The 27,143-nt window shown below is 41.5% G+C and overlaps 2 protein-coding genes across 9 annotated transcripts; one reads left to right on the forward strand and one right to left on the reverse strand.

Moving 5' to 3' along the window:
• The first annotated feature begins 9 nt into the window (after positions 1–9).
• Positions 10–17,066, forward strand: CENPN (centromere protein N). 8 transcript variants are annotated; one of them, XR_007246120.1, is made up of 12 exons: positions 10–166; positions 1,167–1,389; positions 2,648–2,693; positions 3,684–3,743; positions 4,758–4,834; positions 5,522–5,698; positions 6,000–6,101; positions 6,621–6,678; positions 7,094–7,206; positions 8,511–8,554; positions 9,300–9,348; positions 10,365–10,778. XR_007246120.1 is itself a non-coding variant. In XM_048515531.1 (12 exons), the coding sequence occupies exons 2-11, from the start codon at positions 1,219–1,221 to the stop codon at positions 14,467–14,469; spliced, it is 1,044 nt and encodes a 347-aa protein (XP_048371488.1). In that variant the 5' UTR covers positions 10–166; positions 1,167–1,218; the 3' UTR covers positions 14,470–14,481; positions 16,403–17,066. The 8 variants fall into 8 exon arrangements, 6 of the variants coding, with proteins under 6 accessions (XP_048371488.1, XP_048371490.1, XP_048371487.1 ...); XM_048515531.1 differs by lacking the exons at positions 8,511–8,554; positions 9,300–9,348; positions 10,365–10,778 and adding exons at positions 12,882–13,005; positions 14,354–14,481; positions 16,403–17,066; XM_048515533.1 differs by lacking the exons at positions 8,511–8,554; positions 9,300–9,348; positions 10,365–10,778 and adding exons at positions 12,882–13,005; positions 14,354–14,481; positions 15,972–16,250.
• SGO2 (shugoshin 2) lies at positions 15,069–26,580 on the reverse strand. The gene is made up of 9 exons (XM_048515529.1): positions 26,461–26,580; positions 25,278–25,432; positions 24,048–24,223; positions 23,024–23,134; positions 21,730–21,815; positions 20,527–20,807; positions 18,802–20,055; positions 17,176–17,308; positions 15,069–16,456 (listed from the first exon to the last, which is right to left on the reverse strand). Exons 2-9 carry the CDS (start codon positions 25,411–25,413, stop codon positions 16,327–16,329), a joined length of 2,307 nt encoding a protein of 768 aa, XP_048371486.1. The 5' UTR covers positions 25,414–25,432; positions 26,461–26,580; the 3' UTR covers positions 15,069–16,326.
• Between the last annotated feature and the right edge of the window lie 563 nt (positions 26,581–27,143).

The following is a 27,143-nucleotide window of genomic DNA, read 5'->3' on the forward strand; positions in this document are numbered from 1 at the left end:
ATTGGTCGGTTGGAGCCGCCGCCGGCGTCGATTGGTTGGTTCGAAGCGGAGGAAGTCATTGGGCGCTCGAGACGGTTGGCGCGCGGCCCGAAGTGTTTCGAGAGAAGCCTTCTGCCGGAACAAAGCGGAGGATAAATGGTGGCATAACCGGGTTCTTTCCGCTGAGGTGAGTTAGAAACGGGCTGACGAGGAGGGACCCTTGAGGTGCGCGGGATTGCTCCGGGTAACAACTCGGGGACCTTCGACTCGTCAGTAATCTCCATTGTAATCAGTGGGGTGAAGTGGCAATGAAATGGAAAAAGCACAAACTGACATTTCTGTGCCAACTGCAAAAGAAGCAGTCATTGATTATGCATAGTCGTGCAAGCGCTCATAATAACATTTTTATCTTAGAAAGTGGTTGCGAGATGTGAAAGGGAAGCAGTGTTTTGCATGTTTATTTGCATGCTGTTACGTGTATGTTCCAGATCATGTCGTCTTTCAGTAAAGGTACTTGATTTTCTAGGGACAGAGGTCTGAAACTTGAAGAACTTTTGTGTATGCCTAACTGTAGGGAACGGCATTTGGCTGTAAGTAAATTTTATAGCTTGATCAATATTCATGGCGCTTTTGCAGAGCTCCATAAGCAAAACAAAGAGGGGAATGTTCCCGGGAAGCTTGCAAAGAAGCCATGAGCTAGAACCTTTTATTTGATCCCAAGATCTGGTGTTTAGAAGGTGCTGCCTCTGCCCATGAAAATTCCATTTAGCTGTTCACTTGTTCAGTCTTTCCTAAAAAGTTAGTGGTCATCACCTAATCTTGGGTGACCGTGCATTCTGAAAGTAGTTGTCACTTTTTTCTGATCAGAATCTACTGCCAGTTGGATTATCTTTAGCTTGTAATATCATAAAGATATAGTATAAAGAAAAAATGTAACATTCATAAGTTAGTAAACATTTGCAACGTCCTCTGACTTTTGAACAATGTCCTCTGTTTCTAGGGTGATCTGTGATAACTGCAATTGCTCTTTTTTATACATGCTCTTGCTCTCTGATAACTGCTTGTGGGTCCCCAAATTGTACGCTTTTCCAAATCTGAGTGGAATGCTTATATAATGACATTGCAATCTTTGCTTTTTAATTTCAGTTCTTTGCCTAACATTAAACTTATCTGTTTCACTGCTGTAGTAAACTGGGGTTTCTGCATATAAAAAGTAGCAGAAGATCCCTTGCCTTCGTTATGGATGAAATAGTAGCTGAATACATCAGGAGAACTGTATTACGAATCCCACGATCAGAAATAGGAGAAATGTTGACTACGTGGGGGTTTCTCACTGAAAGTCAGCTTAAGTCTATAAATTTACATCAGATGAAGGAGAATTTGTCCCAAGAAGTAGTTCAACTTTGTAAGGTGAGAACAAAACTTTTAAAATGTTACATGAAAGAGATTAGCTGTCTGGTTTTCTGAGAACATTGCAAAAAATGTACTGGTTCGCTTTGAAAACATTGATCATTGCATTTAATTCTGGGCATGGCCAAAACTGCAGATAAAATGTTCACATAATGATCTTTTGTTCAGAGGAGGGAATGTTTCTACATATCTGGACTTGCAGAAAAACAGGTTAAAATTTCCCAAAAAATTACAATGCTCACTGATATCTTGAAGGACTGTGCAGAGTTGTTTTTTGTTGCCCCTTGCTCCAGAAGGTCTGACCAGAACCACTGGGTTGAAATTACATCAGAAGATTGTCAAAGGCTTTCATGGCCAGATTCAACTGGTTGTGGTGGGTTTTCCGGGCTGTGTGGCCGTGGTCTGGTAGATCTTATTTATAACGTTTCACCTGCAGGCAAAACGTTAGGAACAAGATCTACCAGACCACGGCCACACAGCCCAGAAAACCCATCACAACCAGTTACACTAAAAGAGTTTTCGGCTAAACATTAGAAAAACTTCCTGACCATTAGAATGGTTCCTCAGTGAAACAGGCTTTCTTGGGAGGTGAGAACATCTTTGGAGGTTTGGAATCAGAGGCTAGATGGCCGTTTGACAGAAATGCTGATTCTGTAAACGTAGGCAGATCGAGAGAAGGAGAGCAGGAAGGGCTGTGTCAATGCTTGGCTCTTGTAGTCCTTTCTTGTATGCCAAATGCCACTTTGGGGTCAGTAAGAAAATTTCCTCCAGGCCAGATTGGAGTTTTTTTGGAAGTTGGATCCTGGAGGTTTTTTGCCATCTTATGCGCATAGAGCAGAGATCACTGAGGATGTGGGAGAGAAGGTAGTTGTGAATTTCCTGCTTTGTGTAACAGGTGACCCTGGAGGTCCCTTCCAAATCTATGAACCTATGATCTTGTGAGATAATGATCAACTCAGTGGGGTTACCTAGCAACCAAGATACTACCACCTTGGCCTAGCCCTAGGCAATCCAGGTGGACGTTCACAGACTTGTGTCCATGTTGACAATAAGAAGTTGTTAGTCTTGAAAGTGCAAATTACTGCCCTGTCTGTAATCAGTGACTTTAGGCTCACGGGCTTGCAGGTCATGTCAGTATCACACAGTATCACCCTAACCTCAAAATCCTCATTTTAATGAAGAAACAGTGTTTAAATTGAACGTGGACATTGTTTAAAACCTGAATAAGACTTCATAAGCTGTTCAAATTGCCTTTAAGGAAAACGGTGCAACCATCAAGCATGCTGCGAATCTAGACATCATTTGTAAGTAAGATGCTAGTTTTCATTTTTTAAACAATGATCTAGCTAATTCTGAGAAGACTTTGTAATGTTTAAATTAACAGTTGGAACTTCTTGGAGAGATTCAGGTTTCTGGTATTTTGCTTCCTGCATAATTTCATATGTTAGAAATAAGATTAGTCTCATTTTTTAAGTACCGGTAATATGCTGTAGTGGATCTCTTCCATCTCTCAAGAGGTTGATATAACAGCACAGTGGTGCTCGGTCCAACTATGTATGTTTGGGCAAAAAGGAAGTAAACCATAGTTAGGGTATTGTATGCAGCATGTGAACAATCCTAAAACCAAGTAGTTGTTATAAAAATAAGGTTTAATACTTAAAGAGAACATTGTATAAATGTTGCCTGAGTTAAATTTATATTGAGTAAAAAGAGAGAGGCCCTGACACGGGTGGCCCAGGCTAGCCTGATTTCAGAAGATAAACTGGGTTAGCCCCTGGTTAGAATTTGGATGGAAGACCACCAAGACAGCCCAGGGTTGCTATGCAGAGCAAGGTAGTGGCAAACCACCTCTGTTAGTCTCTTAACTTGAAAAGTCCACGGGGTTGTCATCAGTCATCTGTGACTTGATGGCACTTCACACACACACAAAGAGAAAGATTCCTTTACAAACCTGACCCTCTACTATTTATTAAGAGTTTTCATAATTTGTATATTATACAGCATGCTAATTAAATGCAAGTTTATTTGTCTGACACAGAAGGTTTGAGTGCATTAGAACAGTCTCAAGCCACTGGTACTTGTGTATATAATCATATTTCTGCCATTCAGAATGGACCTTGTGAAAGGGCTGTTAATGAATGCTCTGCTTACACTGCTGGGAGTTCACGTACTCCTGAACAATGGAACATCCTGTATTATGTGGTCATTATCTTGTAACAGCCTGAATGTCTTGACTGTGTAAATAAGCCCTGAGTTAGTTTCAGTGCTACTTATTGTCAGATATTTTTCCTCAGATAATTACGCACATAGAGACAAAAAAAATTGGACTGTTTACAAGATGACTAGAGAAGAAGGTAAGTATTCACAGTTGTCTTTAAAAACTGACTATGCCCTTATAGCTAGAAAAGATTAAAAGGTGTTTTAATTATTCCAGCAGAGCCGGCTGCCACTGTCTCGATACTTCAGTTCTTTGCAAGGTGTCACATGTTTCCTTTTTGTCTGTAACATATGCTATTTTGTGGGAAACACTTCATCACTCTGATTCTAATAACCTATTCAGACTTCTCATGTCTTAATCTGCTATGGGGTGTCAACTCTGGCCCTCCAGATGTTTATGGACTACAGTTCTCATCATCCCCTGCCAGCATGGCTAATTGCTCATTCTGCCAGGGGATGATGGGAGCTGTAGTCCATAAATAACTGGAGGGATGGTCTTTCCAGATATCACCTTTTCCTCAGGAGTCCTTTCTGGGAAAAGTGTATTCCTGAGATTGCAGGAGCCACATGGATTTATAGCCATGCTGATAACGAGCTGCAATCAAGAAGGAGGTGAAAGTGCTCCCTTCTTTCACCTGCTCATATGAGAAGCAGTAGGGAGCAATTTTGCCCTCTCCACACTGCATCCTCCTGACCCGTATGCTATTACTCCACCTCTCCAGGAATAAACATTTCCAGAATTGGAAATGGCTGGGGGCAGATCTGGGAAGATCATCAACATCTTCTGCCAATCAATTGTGGGATTCTTCCCATTATACTAACACACACGTCTCATATAGCATTCCTTGTATTCTCGTATTCTGTAGGCTTATTTTGTCTTATGCTTCCAAAAGCTCACTAGAGCCCATTACGATGACTATTTTACACAGCTTGGTGGAAAAGACAAAATCCTTTGGCTGTTCCTTGTTTTGCAGACTTTGGTTCTTCAGTTAATAGGTTAGTGAGATGTCTCTAAAACCTCAGATTATTAATGCTGGAACTTTGCTAAGACTCACTGCAGTGATCAAAGCTGGAATCAAGGATGGAGAGCACATGTTGGTGTTTGAATTTTTGCGTTATCCGAGTTTTTAATTCTTTTTTTTTTTGGTCAGGTGACGAAAATGTCATTTTTGACTGGGTAGATTTCAAAAACAAATTTAAAACCAGCCTTCGGTTACTTCTGAGAAATGTAAGTCCCAATCTGAAATACAAGAATGTTTAAAATTCTTTAAAACAACTGTCATTATTCAACTAAATAATCTAAAAATAAAACAATTTGCCTGCAGCAATATTCATTTGTGAGTTGCTTTATGTTGCTTGATGAGGCAGGGATTTACCAAGTGGAAAAAATAGATACCAGATCGTTCTGTTAGGAAACTGGATCAGATATGTCATAGTACAATGTTTTGTAGTGTGCTGACTTTCCTTTTTTTCTAAGCGGGCAGGTTCCATAATTGTTATAACATGGCTACCCAGACAGGCTATTTAGACCACCTAGAATTAAAATACATGAGGTTTCACATACAATTTTACTTTAAAAAATCAAAATAGAAAAGTAATCACACTTTTTGTTCCTTACAATTCATTCCCCTAACAACATACCTTAAACAGATTTTCACAAAACACTGGCATATACTTTCAAATGTTCCAGGGTTTGGGGGGATTTTACCTCTAGTGGGTTTTAATAAACCTGATTCATTTAAAAACCTTTTAGTCCAGGTAGACGTTCCCCTACTGGATGCAAGGCTTTCCTTTGTTATAAAGTATATGTCCCCCTCTGTTCAGCCTTTATTTTGGTGTGTGCCCTGATTTAGGTACTTGCCTATATATACCTATATAAATTTTGTCTCTTTTTAACTATTTTGTCTTAATTCAGGTCACTATCACCTTTAAGAAATATGAAGACAACTCAATGTGGATTCGAGTTGCATGGGGGTTACAATTTAATAAACCAAACCAGTACAAGCCAACCTACGTCGTTTACCATTCACAGACTCCTTATGTCTTTATTTGCCACTCCATATTTAGAAGTTGCAGAACTCTGCTTTTTCAGGTAAGCATACTTTGCCTCCTGAAGATCTGTGAATTCCATTTTGAAAGCAATTTCTATATATTAGTGAAAAGAGAGGAGTGTGGTAGAAATTAATGTCTGGTTATCTTGAAAAATTATTTACCTATGCAATCTTGTGAGCTGAGAATTTAAGCGTTCTTTAATGTATTAAGTACTTTCTAAAAGGAAATAAAGCAATGGTTCAAGCTCAGTTAAGGCCTAGCATCAGTTCTTACCAGCTATGATAATAATCAGTTGAAGAGTAGTAATGCGTGATGACAGCTGGCTTCATTTTCATTTGAAGGCCCTGTTGGCTGCTACCAGTTACAGTGACATCCAGGAAATGGACCTCAAAAGCCGTTGTTTAGACTCCCTTAAAGATATTGTCTTGAAGCGGTGTAACCAGGTGAAGTACTTCTATATTATATTTGAAGCCAAATCTTAGGTTTTCATTGTTTAGGCCAGGTTCTTTTTTAGACCAGGCAGGTGGCAAAATTGTCTCCTTCCAAGGAAGCAAAGAAATGTACAGTGCTAGACTGAGCGGGTGGGTTAGGCCCTTTACCCCATTGCTTTTCAGGGACTTCCCTTAATTCTCATACCAGAACTGAATTGCAAATTTGATTTTTACAGTTTAGTGCTGCCATTACAAAAATTCATCTTCCTGAACCAACAAGACAGCAATTTTAAACATTCACTTTCCTCTTCTAGATGACACGTTGGCACGGATAGATTTGTATGTAACTCAGACTTGTTCCTCCATCAACACTGGCCATTGCAAACTTCTGATTGCTCTGATAGAGGAAATGCTTCAGGATATATCTTTAAAAATACTTAATGAAGTCTTGATATTGCCTCTTACAGTCTGTTATAAAAAAATTAAACCGGAGACCTGGTCTTATTTCACTCTCTTTTTCCTCTTCCCCAGAAGGTTGAAACTTTTAACCCACGACCTCTCCAGGAAAGGAACAGCATTTTGGAAAACGGTATCTATATTATCTTGCTATGCAGAGTTTTAAACCCAAACATCTTTAAATCCTGAGATTTGCATCTCTGGCCAATGCTAAAGATAGGCTGACCACATTGATCCCCGGCCATCTATATCAGACTGTATACCTCCCAGCAGCACTCAATTGCGCTTGATTGACAGAATTTCCAGTTCACAGCTGAAAGCTCGCAGCTTTCTCTGGGGCAAGTCTTTCATTTTAATAAGACTGTTCCACAGTAACTGGATTATAAATCCTTTGGGCAGTAATCCAATACAGAGGTTTACACTCCTAAGTCCAATGGCATCAACAACTTTAAGCATGTATTCCTAATTCTGTGGCCATTAATGCCTATTACTACGTAAATATAATTTACTGGTCTGCATGATGGTTTAAATAGTTCTGTGCCTTCTAGTGGATCCAAGGATTATTCAAGAAGATAAAAAGAAAAAGGAAACCATTTGGAAAATTAATGAGGAGGACTTTGGAAATGGTCCCCTGCCAAAACTACAGCATGCGCAATACAAGGTAACAATTACATGAACGTGTTTGCTTCCAAGAAGTCAAAAGGTAGAATACAAAGATTTCAATTACATAATGCATGTATGGGGTGTGGTAGAAAGTGCTGTCACAGTTAACTTATGGTGACCCCATAGGGTTTTCAAGGCAAGAGAGGAACAAAGGTGGTGTGCCATTGCTTGCCTCTCTGTAGCAACTCTGGACTTTCTTGAAGGTCTCCTATCCAGTTACTAGCCAGGACCAACCTTGCTTAATTTCCAAGGTCAGGCTAGTTTTGAGCCATCCATGTTAGAGCGATGCACATATAGCAGATATGAACATCTATACATGAGCTGTTGAACCAGACATTGGATTCCTTTCAGTTTTCTGAAACCAACCTGCAGTGCATCCTTCCTAGTTCCTTAATAAAAGAATGCTGGGTTGCTGTTTGTGCACAATTCCTGTGTAGTGATACTCCTTGGGGAAAAATCATTTCATTTTTGGGATGAAATCCAAACATGCTTTCACTGTTGCTTTGGTTCCCTTTTAATATTCTACACATACAATAAATGTTTCCCATTTTCCACGCAGGTAATTTTTCAGTATATAGAATGGTGAAATTCATTCCATTGAGCTGTTAAATCATGCCCTTGGAATTCAAAAAAATTTCTGGTGCCACTTGGATCTCAAAGAATCGCTGGCTGGCCAACAATAACAAAAATGACTCTTATTCAAATTTCTACAGTTGTCTCAAGTATACAGTCATTCAAATCGTATACATATCTGTCTTATTTCAGAAACATAATGAACCACTTATTAGTCAGTCTTCAAAGTTAATGAATAGTCCCATTGGCAATCTTCATATAGATCAATCTTGACCAGAACTAGCAAGCAATAGTCCAAACTCATATATTTAAATAACAGACTTCACTTAAGTCCTCCAATGAAGTTGTATGAATAGTTATAAGAAACGGAGTCCCTGTGACGACATCCACGGGCTGAAAGTGGGGAATCTCCGTAGTGACTTGAATCCACAAAAGAATCCACAAGGAACGCCTTCGCATATAAGTGTTTTCCAACAATATCTTCATCAGAACAAGTTTTTTCAATTTTATAATATTGCCATATTTAAGTTTATCTAGAAATGTAATGAAACAATTTTTATGACCATCATATTATTGTACATAATACAATACATATTCACAATATCAACATCTCAGTATTTCTACTCACGGTTGTCTACTCATTTTCTTAACCTGCTTCAATGGCTGTAAGAAATTTTCTGCAGCTGGAGGCAACGTAGTAACTTTAACAGAGCTCTTAATCATTTACAGGTAGGAGATTGGATGACTCAGGATCGTGAATGATCTAATTAAAGGTGACAGCTGAAGTCTAACTTTTTGTTCAATCCAAAAATGTGACTGTGGAAACAGAAAATGAACCTATTTTCTTCCTGCAAAATGTTTTTTTGTTGGTCAGTGGACTGAATGTTGTGATATTTTTGAGGTACTGCAAAGTTCATATCTTGTTCTGTGTGTTTAGCTTGAATGAAGTGTGAGACCAAAGGAGCCTCCTCCCTTTTGTTCCAGATATTGGATTTATGCTCAGAAATTCTAATTTTGACTGGTCTGGAAGTTTTCCCAATATATTTTTTTACATGGGCAAAAAATGATATAGACACAATTGGCTTTATTACAATTTGTGAAGTCTGATAGATGCCATTTGAAACCAGATTTAGGATCCTCTATAGTTTTGATATTTAAAGACGAATGGCATTGTGAACATCTTCCACATTTATAATGTCCAACCAATATAGATTTAATGCAAGTTTTTACTTTTACATCAGCCCTAATTAATTGTTTAATATTGGCTGAACGCCTAAATCCTATTTTGGGTGAATGGGAACATCCCAGTAAATGCCAGTATTTATGTATTACCTGTTAAATGGCTGTTGCCTTGTTAGTAAAATCTAATGCCCATACTAGTTGTTTCTGTTGTGTTTTGACTTTCTTCTGTAATGTCTTTTCATACGTGTCACTTTTTGCCATGCTGTCATTAACACTGTTTTGGGATACCCCCTATCGGCATATTTATGTGTAATTTCTTCCTCTTCTGCCATAAAGGACTCCTGAGAAGAGGAATTTCTTTTAGCGTGTACAAGTTGGCTGAAAGGTAAACAACGTGGATAAAAGGAGCGGAAATGCAAAGCATTATTCCTGTCTGTAGGTTTATGGAATTAACGGAACTGGATTTTCCTCTGTTCATTAATCATAATTGTGTCTAAGTAATTCACGCTGCAGCAATCAGCTTTACCTGAAAACTGTATTGAAGCATGTAATGAATTAATCCATTGAAGGAATTTGTCAAATTCAAATTCCGGTCTAAAAATAAATAACAGATCGTCTATATAGCTTTTGTACATGATCATACCATCATAAAATGAGTTCTTAGTGGAATTGTAGATGAAATTATTTTTGAAATTGCACATAAATAAGTTGGTCGCGCTCAGAGCGAGGCTTGAGCCCATACTTAACCCTTTAATTCTGGAATAAAATTTGTCATTAAAGCGGAAGGAACTCTTCTCCAATACTATTTCTAGTAAATTTACCAAAAAATGTGTTGGTAGGTGCTCAGATGGGTGTGAACGAAGGAGATTGTATATGATTAATCTCACCTCATGAGGAATGTTGGTGTACAGCGAAGTTACATCCAGCGTCACCAAAACGCTTCCCACTGGGCCCTCCTGCCCTTCTAATTTATTGATCAGATCTATGCTATCCCAGGTTGTAAAAAGTGATCTACAAATTTTGCCAATGGTTCTCGTATTGAACCTGAAACAATTGGTCGTCCAGGGGGTGGAAACACTTCCTTGTGTATTCTGGGTAAAGTATAAAAAACAGGTATTCTCGGATGTAAATTGATAAGATATTTGGCTATTTTATCTATAATCCAGCCTGCCATAAGGGCTTTTTGAACTGTTATTTTAATGACTGCTGCTATGTGTGCTGTCGGATCTTGAGTTAATTTTGAATAAAAATTGGTATCATTTACTTGTTTCACTTCTGACATATAGTCATGGATCTTGGATCACTATGGCAACCCCTTTGTCTGCCTCCAAAAAACACAAGGAAGGGTTTCCATTGTACAATAATATGGTGGTCATAAAAATTGTTTCATTACATTTCTAGATAAACTTCAATATGGCAATATTATAAAATTGAAAAAACTTGTTCTGATGAAGATATTGTTCGAAAACGCTTATACGTGAAGGCGTTCCTTGTGGATTCTTGTCACTATGGAGATTCCCCACTTTCAGCCTGTGGATGTCGTCACAGGGACTCCGTTTCTTATAACTATTCATACAACTTCATTGGAGGACTTAAGTGAAGTCTGTTATTTAAATATATGAGTTTGGATGATTGCTTGCTAGTTCTGGTCAAGATTGATCTATATGAAGATTACCTATGGGACTATTAATGAACTTTGAAGACTGACTTATAAGTGGTTCATTATGTTTCTGTAACAAGACAGATATGTATACGATTTGAATGACTGTATACTTTAGAAATTTGAATAAGAGTCATTTTTGTTATTGTTGGCCAGCCAGTGTACCACGCGATTCTTTGGTTTTCACATTTATGTAGTACACATCGTTTGGGTTTTCTTGCCACTTGGATCCCCACAAAAATTTGGAGCGCAGGTACAAGCATTCTGGTTCCCAAACAGAAGTGATGATGGGCTGTGCAGAGATGCTCTAGGACAGTGATGGCGAACCTTTTTGAGACCGAGTGCCCAAACTGCAACCCAAAACCCACTTATTTATTGCAAAGTGCCAACACGGCAATTTAACCTGAATACTGAGGTTCTAGTTAAGGGAAAACGGTTGGCTCAGAGGCATGCATTACTCGGGAGTAAACTTGGTGGTAGTCGGTGGCTTTGCTTTGAAGCAACTGCAACGCTTTGAACGGGTGAATCACAATCCTAGGAGGTTTTACTCAGAAGCAAGGCCCCCCCACGACAAACTCTGTGCGTGCGTGCCCACAGAGAGTGCTCCGAGTGCCACCTCTGGCACCCGTGCCATAGGTTCGCCACCACTGCTCTAGGATTTGCCAAGAAAATTAGAGTTAAACCAACATCCCCAATTTTTTCCAGTCTGGTCTCTGAGGTGCCAGCGGGCAACAGGGAGATTGCCAGGAAGTCTCTTGCCATAGTGGGCGACTTGGCAAGGCTTCCCCAAGCGATTCTGAGGTTGATATCATTCCTGCACATTTAATGCAGTTGTCACTGCAGCCAATAATACCACGTGGATGCATCAGAATTTATACTTTGTTACATCATCTATGAAATGCAAAATTACCACAGAAAGCTGTATTTTTTTAATGGTGTGAATGAAAGATTGAGCATGTTATGCATCTAGTACTGTCTGCCATGTGGGGGCACTCCTGACTTTTTTTTTCCTTTGCAGTTTGTTAGATTTGTGTTTAACATGATTAATGTTGCCAGTAAATGAGGCATCGAGGGTACAAATAAAATATATGTACTATGGAAATGAACTTAAAACACAAGTTGGAGAAACATATTCTAATCAGCTATTTTTACGATGCCATGTTTACGATGCCACATTGAAGTGATGTACCCAGCTTATTCTTAACACTAAAGATAGCATAGAAGAAAAGAATGCCAAATGTTGCTGGCCCTGCATCCTTACCACACATACGCTGTACATCAAAGTATTAAATACAACTAAAGCTGACTCTGAACTTAGAGAGAGGGAAACGTCTGGGTCATCTTTTCCTTTAGACCAGAATAAAAGTCTTGTTGGAGTTAGGAGAGCTTAAACTCTGCAAAATTTTATTGGGTCTTTAAGGTGCTACCGGTACTTTACATATATTTTGTTCTGCTGCTACAGATTAACATAGCTACTCGCTTGGATCTGATTTTCATTATTTACCATAGTATGGTGTTGACTAACATCTGGGAGACCCACATTCTGCCTTGAAGCATCCTGAATAACCTAGTACCAGTCACACATGGTCACTCTAACCTCCTTCTCAAGGTAGCTGTGAGGATAAAATGGGGATGAGAGGATAGCTAGTGTATATCATCCATAGCCATTTGGCGGAACAGCCAGACAAAAAATGGACTGGTTGTGGTGGGTTTTCCAGGCTGTGTGGCCATAGTCTGGTAGATCTTGTTCCTCTGTGATACACCTCTGAAAATGCCAGCCACAGATGCTGGCGAAACGTTAGGAACAAGATCTGCCAGACCATGGCCACACAGCCTGGAAAACCCACCACAACCAGTTGAATCCGGCCGTGAAAGCCTTCGGCAATCCAAAAAATGGTCTGGTTTAAACAAACAAAACAAAAAAACTCTTGTCGATGTCCCCACAAGATGGTAGTTGTACTATTGATATATGTTGATTAAGAAAATACGTAATGACAATACATAATGGAAATACATTAAAAATTAAATAAATAAAATGCATAATGCAGACAGACCAATATTTGGAATGCATATCGATTTGTAGACTTTCAATAACTCTACGTCCTTTAGGGATTCCAAGCCTCCAACTTGGAAACCGCTGATCTAACATATAACCTTGTCTTTATTATCAGATAATAAAGAATCCTCTTAGATTTCTAGCTTTAATAATGATTAAATATGAAGCATATATCACAGTAAATAATTGCTTTGGCTTTCAGCTTGAGACAGTATTCAAAAGTAAACCAGAATTGGGCATCTTGAATGACAAGGAACCATTTAGATGCTTGGTCACATTTTCAAGCCCTCATCTTTTAGAAGCACTGAAATCCCTTGCGCCTGCAGGTAAGTGTGGTTCAATGATGGCAAAGCTTGAAAAAAGATGACTTATTCAAACACTGTATAATTTTACAGCAGAGTTGTATGAATAAGGGACTTAACGTTCGTGGGTTGGATGCTTGTGCTACGTGGAGAATAGAATTAGTCCTTTGTCCACCTCTCAGGTGCACTCCACACGGGCCTGTGAAGCAGTGGCACACCAGTATAAATAACACCAGTGGAGCCCAGGGGCCATTTGTACTCTTTCGTGCAGGCAGCCCTGGAGTGGCCTGCGGAGGCGCCTCCATTTTGTTTGTCAACTTCCCTTCCCCTGTGGAGTTATGCAGGGACGAAGGAACACGCCCCTGTGGCCATGACAACGCTTCAGGGGTCGGAGGACAGTTCCTGCAGAGCTCCACAGGGGAAGGGAAGTTGACAAACAAAACAGGCACCTAAAAGAAGCACCTCCAACCCGGTGCCGTTTGCTCGGCACCAGGTGCAAAATGCTGTTTCTGAAAAGACTTGCTCATTGAGCAAGTTTCAGAAACAGTTTCCCCGCTGGTTGGAGGGGGAAAGCATGGTGCTGCCTCATTCCAGAGGCAGCAGCCGTGCAAAACACTCCCCTGGAACAATGTCTTTACTGTTCCAGAGGCGCTGCTTTTGGCCCGTGCTGAGTGGGCCTCAGTTTGATAGAAAGCAACTAGGTACCTGGCTGTAAGGGGGCCAGTGAAGATATCCTAGATCAGGACTGGTGGGGTGGGATGATAAGTTTTTGCTGGCCAAATTTTGCTCATGGTCTTCTACATTTGACTATTTCTATTTATGCAGTTTTCTTGCTGCAAATCATGATGTGTATAATGTAACATGCAAAGCAATATAGAGACTCAGGAGGATCTTGGGCAGATGTGGGGGAGAATAATGATTTGGAGATCTCCTCTTCTAAGATCTCTGAGGCTTGAGCAGGCTCCCCCTCCCATCTCAGTCTTTCAAATGTTCCTCAGCTGTTCCTAGAGCAGATTCAGTCCTTCAGGCTAATTTAATTCAAACAGATATTGTTTAACATACATCTGAGGAGTTCCTCAGGTATTTGAAAACCCCTTACCTTGTCTGTCAGTAGCCTGATTTTGTGGGTTTAAAGACCAGCTGGTTTAATATTTGATGCCCTGATCAGTCAGTTGTTTTAAATTATATTCAAAGCTGGAATGTTAAATCAAGGCACAGTGTATTTACAAGACCAGGTAGATCTGCAGGAGCAAGAACTAGGCCTGCGGTGTTTGACTATTTGTATTTCATATGTCTTCAGGACTGTAAAGAATCATGCAATTCGTATGAGAACTTTAGCATTGGTTCCGATTGTGACTTTGTTTCGTTCTAGGTCTCGCAGCTGCTCCCCTTTCACGTTTACTTACTTGCATTGTGCCAGATGCCAAGAACAGTTTTAAAATTACAGAGAAAAAAGGTGGATTTTCACATGGTCATCCAGAGCAATAACCTCCTTAAATGGTTTGTTTAATTATTTTTAAAAACATATTTATTTGCCCAGCTAATTTCCTGTACTGTACCGTACAAAAATGAAAGCAAGCAGTGGATTTGACAGCTCTATTTTACAAACTGGTTTCCTAGCAAAATTGGCTTGCTAAACTAGTCACATTTCTCCAGATCATAAAGCATTAACTGAAAACCGGAATTTCTGAGTTTGCCACAGTTCATTTGGTCAGTATATAGACCAAATAATGTAACATTTCCTGAATGAATGCCTGTTTTTAGATTCTCACCCGCTTCTCATATTATTCTGAGTAATCATGTGGAAGTAAGTTCCAATCTGTGGAAGTTGTCCTGAAATAAATTCACATATGAAGCAGAGGGGAATTTTAAACTTTTAGTTTAAACACACATATTTCCCACTAAATTATAATGATTTTAATTTTTTTTCTCCTGATATATATTTTTGAAATTTGTAACAAGACATTATAGCCCTCCTTTGCACTGGGAGTTGCCATTGACTTGAATTCTCCTTTTGACAGAGGTTCATCAAAGAAAAATAGGTGGGTTTGTTGATACCTGAACATAAATAAAAACCCGAACATAAATAAAAAAACATTTTTGAGTTTATTTTGCACGAAACGTTTAATGTAACCTTAACCCCGTGATATTTTTGTAATCCCTCTAAGCTGAATATACTGACAACAGATTGTCCACATTGTACCTTCTTTGCCCCACCATGGATATCAGCAATTCTTGGCCCTTGTAATTTTCAGACATAAGGAAATAAAACCATGGTTTCCCCAAAATCTTTCGCTTCCCCTTTAGGACTGTGACTGAAGATCCTGGGGCTCATTCTATATAATTTAATTTACAAGTTATGTCCTGCCCTTCTTAGGTGCTTAAATTAACATCTGCAGTCTTCTCTACTTCCATTTTTCTTCTAACAGCACTGTAAGTGAGGTTAATTTTGGAGGTTATGACTGGCCCGCATAGATCACGTAGTTGGGATAGGAAACCAGCCATCCCTCGACCCATTCAGCAGTAACTTTCAACACAGCAACCTATTTTAACGGATAGCTGAAAAATAGTCTTGTGAAACCCTAAAAACCAAGCTGCTGGAAAGGGGGCTAAGAGCCCCATCCAAAAGGGGTGGGCCAAAAAGGCTTGAGGGATCAGCGTGCCCTTGCACCAGTGCATTTGCCCTCCCCGAGGCACTTATCCTGGTGGAGGGGGTGACACACTGTCACACAGCTCCGCTGCCGCAGGATCACACACTACCTGGAAGACTAGAGCCTGCCACTACATCAGCTTTCCCATATCCATCAGTTCACTGGGGCTTAAATTGTTCTTGGCTCTGCCTTCTATATCTCTATGTTCTGCTTATAATAAAATCGACTGCTGCCAAGTATGGTAATAATAGATAATAATTGAGACCTGAATGGTAGCTGGAAATGCCTCTTTATGAAAAGCAAAAACAATTTTTTCACTGTTAATCTCTTTCAAAATAGCAAGCATGGTAAACACAATGTATTGTAGAAGGCTTTCACTGGACACTCTGTGTAACAGACTTCCCTCTGTGATACACCTCTGAAGATGCCAGCCACAGATGCAGGCGAAACGTTAGGAACAAGATCTACCAGACCACGGCCACACAGCCCGGAAAACCCACCACAACCAACATGGTAAACACAGTTCAACTCCTTTTTTCCTACCTTAAACAAACTTTTTAAAAATTACAGATTTTTTTAAAAAGACTGATATGCTTTTATTAAGTATATTCCCCCTTCCCATTATAATGAAAATGGTAATCCACAAGTTACACACATACACAAATCACTACTACCACCATTCTTTCCTAAGTGATCATGGAACTGGATCTGAGCTTGATTCCTTTGAAATGGCTTCAGAGTCAGTCTTTTTCTTCTTTCTGGTTTTATAGACGGGGCAATTGAAGATGTCAGAATTTGCAATTGGATCTCCCCGCCGTAGTTTTCTGCAGCATAGAAAGAAGGCATTAAATTGGTACTTCCAGAACACAGCAAAGAGCATATGGTTTGGGCACAGAAATACAGGAAAAAATGCTTTGCATCAAATTCCATTCATGAACTGGAAGCTTTCTGGACTGGCTGGGTATTGGGGGTCTTATGTGCCTGTGGTTCTGACCAAATCAGGTGAACTGATTCAAGAAGGTGATGTTGGGAGGACAATTGTTTTGACAATGGGCATGAGATGCAGCAAAATTCTCTCATGTCTGCTGTCTAACATCTCTCAGTAAAGTTGTGGAGAGACTGGAATATGAGGGAAGACTCCATTCTTTGTATTTCCTGTTCAGCCATGTCAGGAAAGACAGACACCCTGAACTGGTGTTTGTAGACAACAACGGGAAGGTGAGCATTAAGCAGAATCAATCCAAATAAAACTGGTGCCGTCAGCCAACAATAGGGTCAATTAAAGTTTTAGAGTCAGCCTGTTCCAGATATGAGCTCCAGGTACAGATGGTTCTATTTTCTGACTAGTACACATAATGACCTTTACCTTTTTAAATAGCTTTATCTACCACTTTGCATCCCTTGCTGCTGGTTTCCATTTTGTATTTTTCATTTTGTATTTTCATTTTGTAAGACACCTCAAAGATGTTTGAATGGGGATATAAAGAAACAACTGCACCGTCCATCTCTGCCATCAAAAAAGGGTTCAGCATTAAAGACTAACCTGTTGAGCTTGGGTTCCTGATAGTTAACTGACTTTTTTGCTCTTCCACCTCGTCGGGTTCCAGGCTCTTCCAGAAGGGTAGAATGGCACAGAGTCTGAGCAGAATTGGTCAAGTCTTTCAGTATCGTGTTTTCTGGAAATAGACCGCCAGTGGGTTTAGAATGCCAGGCTGGATCTGGGAGACCCAGGTTCAAATCCTCATGCTACCATGGAAGCTTGCTTGCTATCCTTAGCCAGTCACACACACTCAGCCTAAACCTACCTTGCAGGGTTGTAAAGTTAAAATGAAGACGCAGAGAACAAAATCATCTGTTTTGCATCCCCAAAGGCTAGAAAGGTGGGGTACAAATTAAGTTAATTAATACTAGAGTTAGAACACTGAAACTTCCATGTAAGCCTTAATATGCTTTGTTTTTTAAAAAGCCCAAGAGTCTCATTTAGCATTTGATTGCATACTACATTTAATTGCCAAAGAGCTGGATCCAAGCTGCACTTGGTGGAGATCAGTGACAGGGAGGCAGGGAAACTTGGTGAAGATCAGTGGTGGGGAGGCAGGGAAAGTCCACTTGGAAAATGAGGTTTGATTCAGCCCAGTGTTGAAAGAGCCATGTTAGAAAGAACAAACCCAGACTTTATCTGCCCCACCCCATTCCCGACTGTGCACATGCAGATATGGAAAATGAACCACAAACCAGGAACTTCGGCACAGAAGGATTGCTGCTTATGTACAACATCTCTGGCTTCTACTGTATTTTTTAAAATACTGTCTTCAGTTTCTATGTAAAAACATTGACATAAAAGCACATCTAGTCCGCCCACAGATATGCACTTAGAACGGAGATACTCTGACTCAACAGCCACATGCACCTCCTTGACATGCTACCTGTGGCTCTTCTGGGCTTCATTCTCTAGCATGGCATCTGCCTTATGTTTCACCAGATTGGATCTTTGGGTTGGCAGGCAGTTCCTCCCTTGGAACAACCACTGCTGGATGAATAAGCTACAAGCCTCCCTAAGATGCAGGCATCATGCCAGAGATGAAAGTAAATGCGGTTCTTTTGGTTGATGGCAACTGCGGAAGGCATATCCCCGGCTTAGAGGACAATGTTGCCCAGAAGACCCACAACAGTTGTATTGATCTTTACAAACCGTAGTTAAATTAGGAACAACATACAAGGTCACAAAACAGAAAAGAGAGATCAGGAGCATTTTCGTTGCCTTATATCAGCGCTTGGTGTTCGTGTGGAGAATGGTCACTAGCATAAAGGAGAGGTTTCTAAGTGTTTCCATGTCAAGGTGACATGTTCTCACTCAAACCATTACAGGAGAAGCCAGGAAAGAAATTCATTTCTCCTACATGATTTTGCAGTAGCGTAAGAATGGGGCAAACTTTCACCTGCATGCTTATTGCAGTCTGGCTTTCATTTTAGCAACACAAGGCAGGCTCAAAGGGATTTCTTGAGGATCAATAATGTGCATCCATGATCAGCAGTTGAACCCAAGGTATTTACTAACTTGCTAACTGAATTGCATGAGTGGAAAGCCAAGCTTTGTGGAGAACTGTATGGCCCATCTCATTCCACATGCTGAAACCTGACTATATCAACAGCCTCTTTAGTTACTTACCATTTAGGTGAGGAGCTGCCTTGGGAGAGGATTCTTTGTGAGTTTCTTGCATGGTCTTCTGTCTGCCTGAAGACACTTGGTTAGCGTTGTTGTTGTTAACTGCAGACGTTTTCAGCAAAGCACAAGATCTTGCTGGGGTTTTCTGCCCTGTAGCAGCTTGAGCCACATGGTGTGAATCCAAAGAGCGGTCTATCACATTATTTTCACTATATGCTTTCCTGTCTGCCTTGGGCTTTGAGCTTTTCCTTTTTAAATCAGTCACTTGATTCATCGCCTTCCAGGATGTCTTCTCCAAGGAGCTACTCTTTGTTTTCAATAAAATCGTGTTCTGAATATCTGAGAACCTCTGAACTTTTGGGACTGTTTTAAACCATTTTCTACATTCACTATCGGAAAAAGCATCATCTAACAGAGCTGGGAAGGCAGGCGGCGTGTTCTTTAACGAAGAGATCGAGTCTGGAGTTTGGCGCCAACTTGATGGATCAAATTCCACTACTTGTGCTTTATTTTTAGGCTCCCAAACACCATTCTTACCCTCCCAAGGAGCCAGATCTACCACAGAGATCTTTTCACAGGCATCCGCTTTATCAGAACGCTGGGAGGCATTCCCAATATTGTTGCTGTTCTCAGCAAAGGGCAAATCCTCCACATGGTATGGAGAAGCTACACAGACTGTTTTATCAAAACATTGGGAATTATGGCCTACGTTCTGGCCATGAGTATTTAGTGGCTGGATTTTCTCCGGATTATCCACCTGAGCAGAGCCTTCAGTGGACTCTGAAACAATCATTGTTTTACGGCCCAGTGCTTTAGGTTGTGTTGTGTTAGGAGCTGCTCCTTCATTGCAGTCATCCAAGTCCACTCTTGACTTGCTGATAGAAGAGCCTCTGCCTTTCATTTCCATGCTCATTTTTTTCAGCACTTTGGCTTCACCGGCTTTGATCTTGTAGCTTCTGTTCCTGGCTTTCGGTGTTACAAGCTCGCCCACCTGACTCATTTCAGCTCGCTCCATTTCTTTCGGCGGGGCAGAGCCAGCGAGTGGCCTGTTATCAGACAGCTCCATCAGAGAACATTCTCTGAACGAATCAGAGAAGTCTGTTGTACGCTTCCTTCTCTGCGTCACGTGCCCAAGTGGGACCACCATCAAGTCACTGTGTGATTTTGTGGTCTCACTGCATTGCCCAAGTTTGTCGTTCTTATTCAGCATGGAGAGTGAGCAACTCCTGGAACTTTTTGGTATACTTGAGAGATTCCCTAGAGTGACAGAAAACTGAAATCAGTAACTGAACAGAAGAGTTGTGGACAACTAGAATCAAAGAAAACCAGATTCAAACCATCACAGTGCCTTGAAGTTCATTGAATGACCCTGGGCCAGTCAATCTCAGGATTAATTGAGCAGAAAATGGGGCAGGGGGCAAGACTGTGTCACCCTGGCTGTTTAGATGAAGGCCAGGATAAAAATATAATTGAAGTATTTGGCTGGGAACTGCAGTTTATTAGCAAAGGGATGGATAACTGCAGTTTATTGGCAAAGCTCCTACTTTTCATGCAGAATGTAAGAAGCTAAATCTTTCACCTCTCCAGTGAAAGAATCTCATCTTAGCTACCACGTGTTGAGAAAATCCTCAGATACTTTGGACAGTCAAAGCCAGATTGACAAGATAGCTCCCCAGTTAACAGAGCATGCCAAGTCAGAACAAGTATATGACAAAAGAACTAACGTACCTCCCAACGTGACATTTAAGTCAAGTGCCAAGGCAGCGCCATCCATTTCACCAGAAGGGTGACCATTCCTTTCACAGCTTGCCAATGGCTCCTCAGTGAGATAAGAGGAAGATGGCTTCTCCACAGCAGGGCTGGCCGCCCTCTTTAAGGGTTCTCCCGCAGCCAACACAGGCAGCTGCAAGGAAAGCATTGACTGGCGTGTGGAGGCAAGATCACCTTTATCGTTTTCACCTTTATCATCATCCTGAAAGAATGGAATCCTCATGGCTTTTGGTGCAGGTCTGAAGTGGGGGAATTAAACACAAAAGAATATGATCTTTTCAAGAGTTCCAGTGCAGAAGAAAAGGGCAGTACAGAAACAGGGAATCTTGAGACAAGCCTCAAGCTGGTACCCAAGAAAATATACAACATCCAGCTGTATCATCTGAGGGGAAAAACAATTTCCCTCAGGGCCACAGTCTTATAGTGACCTTGTCTACTGAAACACCTTTCTAAAGAGCTTGTCCCTCAGGTATGTCTGGGGGCGTGGGATCTATCCTGGTGCCAAAATCTTCTCAACTAGATATGACATCCAAGATTCTATATTCCTGAGTTTTATAGAGAACATATAACTCAATCTTCATTTTGCGACCCTCCTCATCTTCTTTAATCCTTATCCTGTCCCTCCTCCATCTGCCAAAACAGAATGTACCATTTCAACTGAAACATTTGCAGGACAATCCTGACTTCACTGGGCTTGGAAGGATGCAACACTTCTTAGGATTGCACTGTTACATTCACACACGATAATGTGCTCATATGCAATCACATTACAAACCAAGGAACCCAGTCCCATCACACGTCAACAGGAAATTACATTCATCTTCCACGACTCCAGCTTCTGTTTTTTTAAAAGCTGAGAAGCAGAAGGATTCAGCAGATGCCGTCCATAATACAGAGACTCCAAGTCTCTGTCTTGAGTTTTTGTGAAAAAGGAGGGCAATGAATGAGGCAAGTAAGTAAATAAACAACAGCAAGAACTTAATGAGCAAATGGAAAATCTCATCGATTTGATGGGATCTTGGATTCCAATTCAAATATCTGCAAAGTCTTAGGCATGCAAAGAGTAGCCAGGAAAAGCATTACATGGGATGCATACTGTCACAGGCATCATACATTATAAGCCAGTTAAAAATTTGTAATGCAGAATACTGCTGTGCATACCGAATAGGACGATTGTCATCAGCCTGACTGTCTGTCATCTCAGTTGTGCTGAGCCTCTCATCAGGCAGTAATAAACAGGAATCGCTCTAGGATTGGGGTTGGAGATAATACAGAAGAGGTGATCAAGATCCACCTTAATATCTTATGTCATACAGTGACTTTTTATACTAAGGTTATGACAAGGAATGGGGTGAGTGGGTATGACTTTAGGACACAGTCTCCAGTGTGGTTCCCGTGGGCATCAGTGTTTTTAGAATGTGGGATGGGTTCCTGGTCAGTAGGGTGTCTGACTGGCTGTGCAAAGTAGAATAACACTGTTTTGGTGGCAGCTGTCTCCACATTATTGGTTTTATTCTCTCTCATTCCTTACAAAAAAATTCCTCTTATCCCTTTAACTTGGGCCTCCACTGTATGTGTGTGTGTGCGCATATGGCTTTCACCCCTGTGGTGGCCATATCGACTGCTCTGTGTCAGATGCCAGACGGTCTTGCAGGCTCACACATATTGGAGGTTCCTGCTTTAGGCTATGAGCCACGAAAGTGTACACATGCACTAAGCAAGCACATTTTAAGCTCCTTCTCTTTAAACACAGCACAGAGGTTTTACAGTTTCTGGTGAGAAGCAAAAACTGGGCTTCTGGGGCAGTAGCTCCCTTCAGTGCATCTACAACAACTATTTAAGGAGTCAAATCTTTTGCACTGAAACTGTTGTTTTCAAAGTGGATTCAGGCCACGGAGCTCTGAGGCTTCTTGAAAAATCATCCATCAATTCTGGGAGCTGGCCATCTCTAAAACCAGTTGGCCCACACCACCAGTTTGTCCCCACAAGATGCTCTGTTCCACTGTGGAGCAACAGAAGGGGACCACCATGAAGTCCAACAACCCGAGCCAGAGCTGCCCATGTATGCATTTTGTAATGCTTCCCAGAATCCTCTGCAATACACAAGCATTCTTAAAGCAGACATGCTGGCAGTCAAGAAAATAGGTAAAAGTTTTCCTGAAGCTAAGAAGACAGAAAATTAGTCCTTCCTTCAAAAAAGATACACTTTTGGTTGGATCACCAAAAGAATAATTAAATGCTACCCTTTCTGCACACACACTTTTACTGTACAAACTCCAATCACCCTGGGGAACATCCCAGACATACTGATCATAAGATATTCAGGCAGATGCTGTAGGCATCTAGGGCGGTGCTGCTACAATTAATTGCATCGTTGGCTAAGGGAGTACCAGTTAAATGTGGGGTGGGGGAAAAGAAAAAGGGAGGTATCTCCCACAACACTGGTAACTCTCACCTCCGCAGGGCTGCTCAGCTTGACTAGGGCACGTAGCTGGCTGCCCATGAGCTGCTGAAGTTCCTCCATATATTTGTTATGTCTCTGATGCATCTTAACAAACAGGTTAACCTTTGAAAATCATGCAGAGTGTTTCAGAATACAAATACATCCAACGTATGAGCACAATCAGTAAGACTCAACAGTAACCCATACCTGAAGTTTCTATTTTTCCCCTTTTCTAATGTAATAAAACCCCATCTATACTTGATAAAATATACTGATCCAGTTGTTACTCTTAATCTTATTTAAGATAACTGACAGGGAATGCAAATTTCTGCTACTAAGCTTTAACCAGGGCCAATTAGGCACAACCTTCCCAGGACCCTAAAGAGAATTTGCTGTACAGTCTTTGTTTCAGGGCAGATTTGGCATTATTACCCACTGCCTTGTTTGCCCTGGGGCAGGCATTGCCCATCGACTGCCTTTTTGCTTGAGTCCAGGGGAAGGCAATCTCCACTTGTTTTTGCGGGTTCTGCATCGTACATACGTGCTTTAATTTTTAATGAAATTTAATTTTTAGATTCTCATATCAAAATATCCATATGGAAAGGCGAACTATTACGGAAAAGTATGGAATAGGCATCTGCATACATTGCCCAGTCACTGATTGTCTTCTATGGGAAGTGAATGCAGGGCTTGAGGACATACAGTGGTACAAGAAATCTTCCCGCAATAGACCTTCGCCTCCACTGAGCAGTAGATACCTTGTGCATAATCTTCCTTGCAAAGGTTTTGGGGTGTGGGGGGGGGGGACTCTAAGCAAGAAGCAGCAGCCTTGCACCATTTGGGGAAAGCAACAGAGCTTGTTAAGATGGAGGGGGGGAGGAACCTTCAACAGCAAGCTCTGTTATCACCTGTAAGAGGAACTTATAAAGACACATGCCCCACGCAGCAAAAAATTTCCCTCTGTATTTTGTAATCAGGTCTCTGTGATGGCTCAAGCATTTTCTGTAAGAGCTATTAAAACTATCCCATACAGTACCACAGCTGAGAGCTTTTGACGCAGAAAAGCCCTCTCAAAATCCCCCAGCTTCACTTCTTTTTGCAGCAACATCTTCTCCTTGGTCAGCTCTCGAGCCTCTCTCTTGGCTGCACTGTGGGCCAGTGCCAGGGCTTTGTTGTTCTGCTTTAGGGTGATTTTAATTATAGAGGAGTTATCTAGGCAAACAAGAAAAGGCAGAGACTTGAATTTTTGCATCTATTTTTTAGGAGGCTCACTTTCCAACCCTAACCCCCCCCCCCCAAACAATAAATACTGGGCAGCCACGCTCAAAATATTTCAGAGCAAGGGGGAAGTCGGCCCCGCCAACAGCACAGAAAGCCTGCTTCCCCTGGACTTGGCGTGAGCTATCTGCTGTGCTCCACACAAGATTACCTCTACAGGGGTTTCAGTGAAGTCTGCAAACTGCTTCAGAGTAAGCCAAGTAAAGCCACTGTGTCTCATGAAGAAACATGCAAGAATTGCTCTCTTAAGATCTCAGACACAAGTGACAGTCAGCATGGTTCAGCGGCTGGGACAGACAAGGATGTGAGAAATCCTCGTTCAGATCCCCACTCTGCCATGGAAAGTTGCTGGGGGACCTTGACCCAGTCATACTCTCAGCCTAACCTACCTCACAGAGTTGTCAGGAGAAAAAAGTGTCACTTTTTGTAAGTCACTTTGGGTCCTTACTGGGAAGGCAAGTGGGGACTAAATAAATAAACTCTTTCTTGAAAAATCATCAATCAAGGAGTCAGTTCTTGAAGTGTAGTGGTTAAGAGTGGCATAGTGGTTAAGAGCAGGTATATTCTAATCTGGAGGAACTGGGTTTGATTCCCCACTCCTCCACCTAAGTGGCAGAGGCTTATCTGGTGAACCAGATGTGTTCCGCACTCCTACATTCCTGCTGGGTGACCTTGGGCTAGTCACAGTTCTTCGGAACTCTCTCAGCCCCACCGACCTCACAAGGTGTCTGTTGTGGGGAGAGGAAGGGAAAGGAGCTTGTAAGCCACCTTGAGTCTCCTTACAGGAGAGAAAGGTTGAGTATAAATCCAAACTTTTCTTCTTCTTCTCCTCAGACTTTGTTTCTCCCACTCCCAAATCTCCAGGAATTTCCTAGGTGGAAGTTGGACACTCTACCTGTAACATGTCCCAGTACAGGATCCAGAGTCTCTACCGAAACCTCAGAAATTCTATCTAAACAAGTCATTTTTAGACGACGCCTCCACTTACTTATTGCTTTGGTTCGTATTTTTGCCGCAATTGAAGCATTTATCTTTGTGGTCTTTAAGGCACTATTTTTCTTCTCCTTCATTCGCTCCCTGATTTCGCTCAAGGAAGATGTTTCTGCAGGATCCTGCTTAGACATTTTTAGACTGCCCTGCCAACTGCTCACCAGAAAAGAATCACAAAATCAGTACTATATTCCATAACATCATACTCTATTACCTAGCTGCTTCAAAGACGTAACTTGGCAGCAATAAAAAACAAAACTCCAGCAGCACCTAGAACGCTAACAACATTTATTCCCCAGTAAAAGTTTCCCTGAATCCAGAGCTCATTTCCTTGGATGCATGAAGCTCATAAACATCATACAGAGTATGGCAAAACAGATCTTGCCAGCACCCATTTCTGCACCAAGGGGAATGAGGAATGTACTGAGCCAAGCTGCTAAACCCCATTACGGCTTCTCTTCTTCCCCAATCTTCTCAGCAGATTAATTTTTAGAGGTTTGTCCTGCTCAAGAATCTACCCCCAATTCCTCTTGCCTTCAGTCTCTTTAAAAACACTGCTACCAATTCTTCCTCCAGCAGGGTTGTTATGCAGAGGAAGGCAATGACACCCCTGCTCATCTCTTGCCTTGAAAACCCTACTGGGTCACCATAAGTCGAATTGCAGCTTGAGGGCACTTACAACTTTGCGTAGGTTATACCTAATGATCAAGAAAAGGGTTACAGGGGGTTGACGTTGCTCTTCCCACCTGTACACTCATTTAATTTAAACATTTTAATAACGCTTTTTAGTCCTCCCTACCTTTATGCTGCCGGGGGGGGGGGGGGGGAAATCTTCTGCAAGAGAAGGGGAGAGCCAGTTTTGTTCTCAAAAACGAAAGGCAGTGTTGAATACAGCAGGAAAAGGGGAAGATCCAATATGAGATGGGCTGACCCCATGAAGGAAGCCACGGCCCTCAGTCTGCAAGACTGGAGCAAGGCGGGTAATGACGATAGGACGCTTTGGAGGACGTTCGTTCATAGGGTCGCCGTGAGTCAGAAGCCACTAGACGGCACTTCGTTTATTCATTCATATTACAGACGCCTCTATTCATCCTCATACATTTGCTACCTTTAACCAATTATACTCTTGTCGCATTAAATACCCACGTATACCACACACACATACACCCCCCTCACCTCACCTTCTGAGCAAAAAAACCCCGTGCAACTTTCCTCCTCTGCTCCACGTGCCTCCAGCCGGCGTTAGAATCGGATCATGTGACTCATGGTCCTTTTTGCCAAGAGAGGGCACGCCCCCTCCAGACCTGCGCCTGCAAAACGGGGGTGGGGACGGAACTGGGAGGGGAGGGGCGTATGGTAAGAGCACGCTCTTTGGGGAAGAATAATGTTTGGGTCTGCTGTGATTGGCCAACGAGGCTGCGGGAGGATTTCGGACAAACGTCCCATCTATAATCCCAAAGAGTGCCCAGGACCCTGGGTCACCACCGCAGTCTGGGGTGGATGCAAAGTCGATTTCCTTCCCAATTATAACTGCACTGTGCAGCACAAATTAAGAGTACACTATACTCAGTATAGTGTCTAGATCGGGGGAAGTAATAGTACCACTCAACTCTGCATTGGTCAGACCTCACTTGGAATATTGACCCTTTCTGCACATGCAGAATAATGCACATTCAATCCACTTTCACAATTGTTTGAAAGTGAATTTTGCTATTCTGCACAGTAAAATCCAGCTTCATAGTGGATTGGAAATACATTATTCTGCATGTGCAGAAAGAGCCCTAGTGTTCATTTCTGGGTACTGCAATTTAAGGATATTGACAAGCTGGAACATGACCAGAGGAGGGCAACCAAAATGGTAAAA

Source organism: Sphaerodactylus townsendi, linkage group LG14 (assembly GCF_021028975.2).
Source record: "Sphaerodactylus townsendi isolate TG3544 linkage group LG14, MPM_Stown_v2.3, whole genome shotgun sequence".
In the NCBI taxonomy this organism is placed as follows: domain Eukaryota; kingdom Metazoa; phylum Chordata; class Lepidosauria; order Squamata; family Sphaerodactylidae; genus Sphaerodactylus; species Sphaerodactylus townsendi.